The sequence below is a fragment of the Brachypodium distachyon genome, chromosome 3, assembly GCF_000005505.3.
Source record: "Brachypodium distachyon strain Bd21 chromosome 3, Brachypodium_distachyon_v3.0, whole genome shotgun sequence".
Taxonomy (NCBI): domain Eukaryota; kingdom Viridiplantae; phylum Streptophyta; class Magnoliopsida; order Poales; family Poaceae; genus Brachypodium; species Brachypodium distachyon.
The window spans coordinates 27364429-27373558 of record NC_016133.3 but is presented as its reverse complement, the minus strand read 5'-3'; the positions used below and the strand labels follow the sequence as shown (position 1 = coordinate 27373558).

The 9130-nt window shown below is 47.3% G+C and overlaps 1 protein-coding gene across 1 annotated transcript; it reads left to right on the top strand.

The window, feature by feature from the left end:
* The first annotated feature begins 3453 nt into the window (after positions 1-3453).
* On the top strand, positions 3454-4968 carry LOC100838799. The gene is made up of 2 exons (XM_003571740.4): positions 3454-3984; positions 4080-4968. The coding sequence occupies exons 1-2, from the start codon at positions 3667-3669 to the stop codon at positions 4659-4661; spliced, it is 900 nt and encodes a 299-aa protein (XP_003571788.1). The 5' UTR covers positions 3454-3666; the 3' UTR covers positions 4662-4968.
* Positions 4969-9130: the final 4162 nt, after the last annotated feature.

Sequence of the window (9130 nt, the reverse complement as noted above, 5' to 3'; positions counted from 1 at the left end):
AACCACATCTTAGGATGAGAAACACCTCCAACCCAGGTCCATCCACAACCACATCTTAGGATGAGTCGTGGTGGCTTCTTTTATTTGGATTTAGATATGACAGAAACGGAGGCGGATGAAGGGGAAGGGAGGGGGGGGGGGGGGTGAAACCTCAAGGGGTGAGGTGGTGGGTCGACGCGTGGTGGGATGACGGATGAAAAGGATAGAACCTTATGTATCATTTAGATAGGAGAGATTTGGTACTTGGTTTACTGATTTTCAATACTCAAATAGTTTGACTATTCCAAGGGCAAGCTAGGCATGCAAGCTGTTGCCATCTTTAATTTCCTTTTTCTTGTGTTGCAGTGTTGGGCAATACAAGGGAATTAGTACTTTGACAGGAGATTGATAAGAGTTTTTTTTTGAAGAGGGGTTTTGTTGAGCGGTTTTGTGTGGCAAGAGTGAGCTGAAGAGGTGTCTGTTTTCATCGTGCTTGGGGAGAAAAAAGTGGGTCAATTTTTCTAGGGACAGGAGGACAATGCCCGAAAGGAACGCGCGAAAGTCTAGTTGGGCACGATTAGGTCGTCGCTGCTCAATCTATATATATAAGAAAAGATTTCGAAGGGTGGATGTATGCATCGGACGTCTGCTCCTGCTTTTTCTTCGGGAACCTGTACGAGACGGTGGTACGATCATACGAGATGCAGCTTCTGTATCCGGCGCTGCACATCTGCATTGGTACAAGCTGCAAGCCTGATGCCGCTCGGCAAGATCTCCACGATGCAACCATGAACCATCAGCCCTTCTCTGTGTGTTGCCGCTTACTGCAACGCAATGCGTGTCCGTCAGATGAAGTCGTGGCGTCGCTGTCAACTGAAAAGCAAAGGGATGTTCAGTCCTGCACTCCTGCATGCGACTTGTCCAGAGCAGTTCTGCGCCTCGCTTCAGGCTTGGGGTCATCGCGTTCTGGCTCCGGCCGGGTTCTGTCAAAAGTGTTTTCCGGGGGGCCAATTGAACAAAAACTTCTCGATGCTAGGCCGGGTGCTAACTGTTTTCTGGTTACGAGAAAGGCGTTGGTTTCTTTGCCGCCTCTGCGTTCCGTTGCCTGTTGCTCTACATGCACAGTACAGACAGACCAGGCCAGTTGTGTGACAAGGATGGCACTCGAGAAGATCTATCTAACCAAACAACGCCGATTCACTACCAGCACTGTATTATTTATTCCTAATTCGTATGTTACTAGCACTAACTTGTGATGATGATTAATTATGTAATGTTAGTAATACTAACTTGCGATGATGATGATTATGTAATGAACTGCTCTCCTTTCTCTGTAAACGATAAGGTTTGTGATACGTCCCTGTCGAGCCATGTCCGCGTTGCTCCCCCCAGGCAGCGTCTCCTCCTCTGCTTTTTTATTATTCTCTTGCCAGTGCTGTTCTTCTTTTCAGCAGCATCTCCCTATCCCATTTCCCTTTAGTTTGTTTCGCCGGTCACATCGCGCCGCGGTGACCACTCTCGTGTCCTCTTTGTCAAAACCATAAAATGATTTTGTATCGGGTTTTTTTTGTTATTTTATCTTATAGTAGTAGGTTTCAGTTCCGATCAAACAAAGGAAGCATGGCAGCAATGATTAGTCTGGGAAAGGAAAAGTAAGCATGGACAGTCTCATGAACCATCTGCAGCCCATACAGCAGTTGCACAGGGGCGCAGCTTCTGTTCACAAGGATTGCATTGACTTTGGCTCCTACAGTCCTAGGACTAGGAGTACCTACAAATCCTGACGGGTGTTGGTAATTACAAGCGGTGATTATTTTGTCAAGAAAATCTGCACGTTTTTTCAAGGAAAAATTTAAAAGGCTGTACATATTCTAGATTTTAGTTTCCCAGTTTCCAGAGGAAAAAGAAAAAAAGAGAGCATTGCTTTAAGAATCACAGTGACTTGCAAGCTCAAGAATGAGGCCAAGAAGCTGTGGTCCAAGCTATGATAGGGCTTGATTGAGGCTGGGGATGTGAAGCATCAAGCAACCCATCAAATAATTATTGCTAGAAGTAATGTGCAGCTTAAGCTTTGGTCTGATCGGGATAAGAGGAGGGGGGCAAGCAGGCGCTCAGTCGTTCACGGCCATGAGGTGACTTGTGCATGGAGGTCTCTCTCTTTCTCCCACACATCTCTTTTATCTTTGTATATTTGCATATTTTGTGGCAAGCAATTGTTTGAGTAGAAGCTTTCACCACTGATTGGGCTTGCAGCGCAAGCCTGATAATTCTCTCGGACAGCCGGATCAAATCATATTTGTGTACTCCAATAATACTCGGGGTTGCATGCTCGTGCTCATTTTCTAGCGTCTCGGACTTTTCCAACCATTTAAAATCAAGCCAACTTGCACATGAAATTTCTTAATTTTTTTTAACTCAATCCACTATTTGGAGGTTCAGTTTTATCAGATGGCTGATTCAGCGACATGCTCACATTGTTTTTCCGAGCCAAACGCTTTCTCTCGATGTCATCTCCTCTCCCGGTACATTCTCTCACTTCCCGAGCATCAAAAAACATCCTCCTCGATCGTCGTCCTAAATGTAAATCAGTTTCCATCTTTGCCACCATGCTAACCACTCAATGTCACAATATCTATGTTATTAAGATCGTCGTTATCCTTCCGGCGGTTATCGGACCAGACCCTTCACCTCTCATCGTAGGCAACATCCTTTGACATCCCCTTATTGGCACCTTCGGTACTAGCGTACTAGCATTCTTCCATCCCGCAAATATGGATGCTGGTTCACCATCTCCATTCAATCTGTCGAGGCGTTCTAAAACAAGGAAATATTTTAAGAACATGGAAGTTCCATCACACGATGCACCAGGGCAGATTGAGAGGGCAACTTCTCGCGTGAGATCTTCAGGCTTTGTCTCATGTTGGCTGAGGAATCAGAACAATTCAAATTAACATATCAAAGGAGTGGAGGGAGAAAGGAGTATTGCAAGGTTGTGATTGCTATTTGGTAGACATCCGCTCGAGTTGGCAACTTCTCAACATCGTTTCACTTCCGTAAGATCTAGTGGTGCGAGCTCTCTTGGCTTCACTCGAGCTAAGCGGAGAAGGAAGAACCATGTGAACAAGGCCAACACATGTCTAAAACCGGCCACCAATAGAGAGAGCGCGAGCACCCGCAAATTATATGTCCTCTTGTGTGGAAGAAAAGAGAGGTACTTTAGCTTGAAATTTGCAAAATGACATGTAAAGGAGTATTGCAAATTTCCAAAGCTGTTTCCCGAAGATACAATAGTATTTCTTTGAACAATTAAAGTTGCAGTGTATTTACCTAACTTACCTAAGCAATATATACACATATCATTTTACCTAGGTTGAGAGTAGTCCTGAGTGAAAAGACCCACTTGTCAGGTGCCAGGTTGACAGCATGCGGATAAGAACTAAGAACACCCACGTAGGATGCCACGACACAGAAGCGGCGACGCCAGTATTGCCGATTGCTTTAAAAGCCGCGGCCCCTCTTCTAGTTCCTTCCCCTGGAAAATCAACAACGATCAGAAAAAGATTAAAAAGCCCTAACCGCTCCGATCGAATCATCGAGAGGACAGCCACGTCCATGTCGCCGGCGATCGCCGCGTCCCAAGGGTGATCCCTCCGCCCCGGCGCCGTTCCGTCTGTCCGTGTGATTGACATGAGGGCCGCAACGACAGATCCGTCTCCGGCGCCGTCGAGGTCGATGCTGAAGCGCCTGTTCGACCGGCAGCTGCTCCGGGTCTCCCCGGCGGATCGGCTTCCGTTGACGGCGGGGGAGAAGGATGAGGTGGTGGAGCCGAGCTCCGTGTGCCTGGACGGCATGGTCCGCAGCTTCCTGGAGGAAGACGGCGCCGGCGCAGAGAAGGCGGGGCACGGCGGGCGGTACTGCAACTGCTTCCACGGCGGCGATAACTCGGACGAGGAAGGGGATGACGACGCCGCCGGCGCGGCCTCTGACGCCGCCGAAACCATCAAGGTAGCAACTAAAGCATTCCTCCTCGCGCTGCAGTTCGCGGCCACGAATATATCCCCAAAGGCAGGAAGAACTGATCTGTATCTGTTGGTGACCAGGGGCTCGTCCATTGCGCCACGCTCCGGGAGCGCAACCTGCTGGCGGACGTCTGCGCGCACCTGGAGCGCCACCGCGCGGCGGGGGCGCGCCGACGCGAGCTCCTGCGCCTTGTGACCGCCTCGCTGCGCGCCGCCGGCCACGACGCGGCCGTGTGCGTCTCCCGCTGGGACAAGTCCGTCTCCCACCCCGCCGGCGAGCACGCGTACCTCGACGTGCTCCTCCCGCCGGCCTCCGACCGGGGCGCCCGGGAGCGGGTCGTCGTGGACGTCGACTTCCGGGCGGCGTTCGAGGTCGCGCGGCCCACCAAGGCCTACCGGGCCCTCCTGCAGCGCCTGCCGGCGGTGTTCGTCGGCAAGGACGACCGCCTCCGCCTCCTCGTCGCCGCCGCCGCCGATGCCGCACGCGCTAGCTTGAAGAAGCGCGGGCTCCACCTCCCGCCGTGGCGGAAGCTCGAATACATGCGGGCCAAGTGGCTTTCGGCGTACGACCGCGAGGCGCCAGCTTCCCCTGACTCTGCTGCCGACGAGGTCCCCGTCGGAGAGGAAACTGCCGCTAAACCTGGTTGGAAATTTTCCCTTTGAGGAGGGCCTAGACGCGAAACTAAAATCTCCTCAAAACTTAACAAATTTTTGGAGCCTTTTGGGCAGCAGTGAGAATACCGTATCTAAGTATTGGCGAAATGATGGGTAGAAAATGTAGTGTAGTACTCGTAGTGTTAGACTAAGGAAGAGAAAGAAAAACACCGAATTTACTTGTGCTTTTGCTGCTTACATATTGCTCCATTTGCTACCTGTACATGATTATCATCATGGCAGTGGTAACAATTTTGAGATCACGGCCTACCCGTAATCTGTTTATTTGACTAAAATGTTGTTCACTAGTGGATCATTGCGTGCTGCTATACGAAACCTGGAGCAAGAAAACGATATATGTTCTTTCAGTGCTGTCAAGTCAGGCACGTGGCATCAGAAGAAAAAATAATATTCCCCAATTAACATGTACCTAGAGAAAATCGATGGTGGTTGTACTACCGTGGAAGCAACCCAGCTGACGGTTTTTGCGAGGGAGAGAGAGAGAGACAGCAAGTGGGTTCCTATCATCTCCCTTTGTTTTACTCCACCTGTCCGGTTTGAGCGCCTAAACAGATCGCCCTGAGCCCAAATCTGGATCAAAAGATCGCCTGAGCGCAGGTTGGTAGGGGCCTGCAGATCCATTACTCCTGTAGTCTGCCGGTCCTGCTTGGATTCTCTGCGGCTCCTATGGCACAGTAAATGAACGGGGAGTACTCATGAACAGGCAGGCAAAATGGTGGTAGTTCAACTTCCTCTTCTCCATCCATATCCTCTCGTCCGTAGTAGTTGACTAGTTGTTCTTTTCTCCATGTTCTCTTGCTGAGAAAATTTGCTAGTTCTGTCACATGTCACTGGTAGTATTTCCGTGGCAGTGTCTATTTCTCAATCGTCTAAAAACTAGTTATTTCTCAATTGATAATTATAGTCATCCAATGAATTTTTTTTATCCATCGGACCTACATTTATTTTACACGAATCTGAATGATTGAATCAAAGGGTTATAGCATTGACTAAGAAATAGTTACTCCGTTCGTCTCATAATTATTGTCTCAAATTTGCAAAAATGGATGTATTTATTCGTAAAAAGTGTCTAGATACATGTAATATTTCGACAAAAAAATATGGGACGGATGGAATATTTCTCAGTCGCATAGGAAATAGAAAAACCGTATTTTTATTCATCTAGATACCTTATTTTGACTGACGGTAGTATTTGTTTTACTCAAAATAGTATTTTTTTGTTGACTATTCATTCATTTGGATACTTAAGCATACGATGGACTATAAGGCACTTGCATCTTGTACCGTTCAATCAGAACATCCTATCAGCTTCTGGAATGATACATGGTCTGATACCCCTCTTTCTCAAGAATGGCCACCGCTTTTCTCATTTGCACTCCATGGAGACATCACGGTACATGATGTGATCAACTGCAATGACAGGATTACCTTATTTGCCACCCCTTTATCCACCTTGGCATTTGACCAGTTTCAGTTGCTGAATACTAGGGTGAACTCTCTAGATATTAGCCATCAACATGACAGTTGGAGACTACCTGGTAACCCGAATGCATTCAGCACTGCACAGGCATACGATCTTCTCATTGATCATATTGATATCCCTCCCACCCTCAAATGGATTTGGGATTCATGCTGCCAATTTAAACATAAGGTTTTCATTTGGCTTATGATCATTAATAGGCTAAATACCAGGGCATTACTCCAGCAAAAGAATTTCCATCTGCCTGCCTACACTTGTGTCCTTTGCCAGGGAATTCAGCTAGAGACAAGAGATCATCTTTTCTTCCACTGTCCCTTCTCTTTGGCATGCTGGAGATATATCTGCCCAGGTTTTCATCCTCATCACAATGTCCATCAGAACATCATGGACCTTAAGAGGCGACTTGGCGTTCCGTTCCATATGGAGATCACATCACTTGTATGCTGGAGCATTTGGAAATCTCACAATGAGTTTATTTTTTATGGCATTACTCCATCTCTCTATAGATGCAGGCAGATCTTCAATGGGGAACTATACCTTGTTTTCCATAGAGCTAAAAGAAAGAATTACTGTCAGTTTAAGAGCTGGCTGAACAGTTTTCACTAGCTCTAACTTTGGTGCGGTAACTTGTTGTTATCTACCTCGTAAATATCCTTTATTTTGTTTTATTAATATAAAATCACAGTTTCCCTAAAAAAAAATTGGATACTGATCTAATTTTAATACTCCCTCCACCCATGTTACTCGTCGAAGGAAATTCGAAAGGCACGTACTCGTAGCAAGCAGCAGGGACGGTCCTGCTTGGATTCTCTGCGGCTCCTATGGCACAGTAAATGAAGGGGAGTACTCATGAACAGGCAGGCAAAAAGGTGGTAGTTCTACTTCCTCTGTAGCACGACGTAGTTGACTAGTTGTTCTTTTGATCTTTTCTCTCCATGTTCTCCTCTTGAGAAAATTTGCTCTAGTTCTGCATATGTGACTGGCAGTATTTTTATTCGTCTAGATACTATTTTTTTGACTCACAGTAGATCTAATTTTAATACTTCGTAGAAGCAAATTTGAAAGGCCCATAGCGAGCAACAGGGACGGCCGGACGGGAACCCGAGAGCAGGAGCAGGTTCTATTCTCAATGCACACGCGTCGCTACACGCAGGTGACCGCTCGCTTCCACGGCGAATTTACTGCATTTGTTTACTCTGTAGCAGCCCAGCCGTCGCCGCCTCCGCAGGAGTTGCATTACTGTTCTGTACCGCGTCCGAACGGCCGTAAAACTTTACTGCTCCTGCCGCTACCCGATGAGATGGAATGCCTGGTCGAGGAACACGGCAAAGGTTGTTTGTTTCCAGGAGCTAGAGATCCCGGTTCCACCCGGGTAACCGGTTTTTGAAAAACGCTCTCTAGATCGATTTCAGTTGGTCCAATGAGGATAAAGATAACCTCCTCTCTTGGATCTACCAAACCACATGGAGTGCAGAGAGGCACGGTATAGGGATGGAATTGTAACAGAGAGAACAAATCAGCGCTCCGCATCCATCCTTGATTGATCGCTCATTGTTTCTGTTTCTTTCGAAATTGCTGCCCACAATGTTTGTAGTTGCGGCCGTTATAGTTGGCCGAGCTGACCACCTATATCTCATCCGTGTTCAATTATTCCGACGAAACGCATCGGAAAGCCTACAAGACAACTCTATCCTAATAGCAGCATATGGCTTGATGGCTATGTTAGTAGAGTACACAGTCCGCTAGATAGGAGAGGCACCAGGAACAGTTTAGTCTTGTTCATGCTTCTTTGGTTAATTAAGACCTCCAATACATCAACCTGATTGCCCAGTGATCATATCTGACGCAGACGTTACAATGCACAAACCTGCGTGCACATCGTGCCATTAGGTTTAGGTCCCAACTAGCTGTTTATCTCATTTATTTATTTCTCACATAGTGAAGTACAGATGTTTTTCAGTACTGCGATGCACATAACAAAATAAACTGGGACGTTTTGCAATTTACAGCAAGCCTAGCTACTAATTCCCTCAAGATTAGGCAACAAACGGGAAGACTGAAAGTAACATCTTGCGAGGGGGAATCCCATCTCGAGGTGGTCCTGCAACTGCAACAACTCTCTCTCTCTCTTCCCGGCCCTTTTCTGTTTTATCGGGCAAGAAAGAAAATCAGCTAATCAGGGTACACGTTTCATCTCGGTGTTGCTTATGCTGTTGCCTTTCTCATTTCGTCAATGCGACTTGACGCAGTCCGCGTTTCCTTTGAGAGGTGAAAAGTAAAGTAGGAGGAGAGGGGGGTGGGGGGACAGTGCTGATTCTCTGCTGATTTTTGTGGGGATGGATTCGGTATTGGAATTGACCGTTCATGGGTGTGAATTATTCTTCTTCGATGATGGAGGAATCCTGGCAATGGAGTATATCGTTTTTTTTAACATCAGATATTTACACTTGTAAATGAACAACCTAATTTAAGCTTGAGATTCAAACATAACACGATCTTGATGGAACCGCTGTCAATATTAAACGAGAAATAACTATTTCTAAGTTACGTAGCCACTCGTCACATTAGTTAGAAATACAGGGAGATAAAGTATTTCCCAGATAAACCGAAGCCCGGTAATTATCTAAATACAATGGTCCATTTCCATGCTCGAGTCGCCGCACAAGCCCTCTCCCCGGTGGCGCCTCCCCTCTCTTGGCCGGATCCGAGCCGTCGCTGCATGTCTCGGCCGGATCCAGGTGCAAGGGACTCCGCGTGTGATGCGTCTATTGCCGGTTCACCTTTGGCGTGGTTGGTTTCGGGCCGCTGCAGCGTGTCGCGGGTATTCCACCATCCCATTGCCAGATCTGCGTCCATTCTCCACCTGCCTACTTCCTGACAGATCGACACTCTATCTGTTTATCTCTGGACACCATCTGTGTATCTCTGGACCCGCATTGTGTTTGCGGCTGTGATTATATAACATGTTTTATGGCTT

Bases quoted from the DNA above. Each gene is read 5' to 3' on its own strand.
- LOC100838799 (XM_003571740.4), top strand. From the start codon at position 3,667: ATGAGGGCCGCAACGACAGATCCGTCTCCGGCGCCGTCGAGGTCGATG. The intron at 3,985-4,079 runs GTAGCAACTAAA...GTTGGTGACCAG, and splicing joins ACGCCGCCGAAACCATCAAG to GGGCTCGTCCATTGCGCCAC.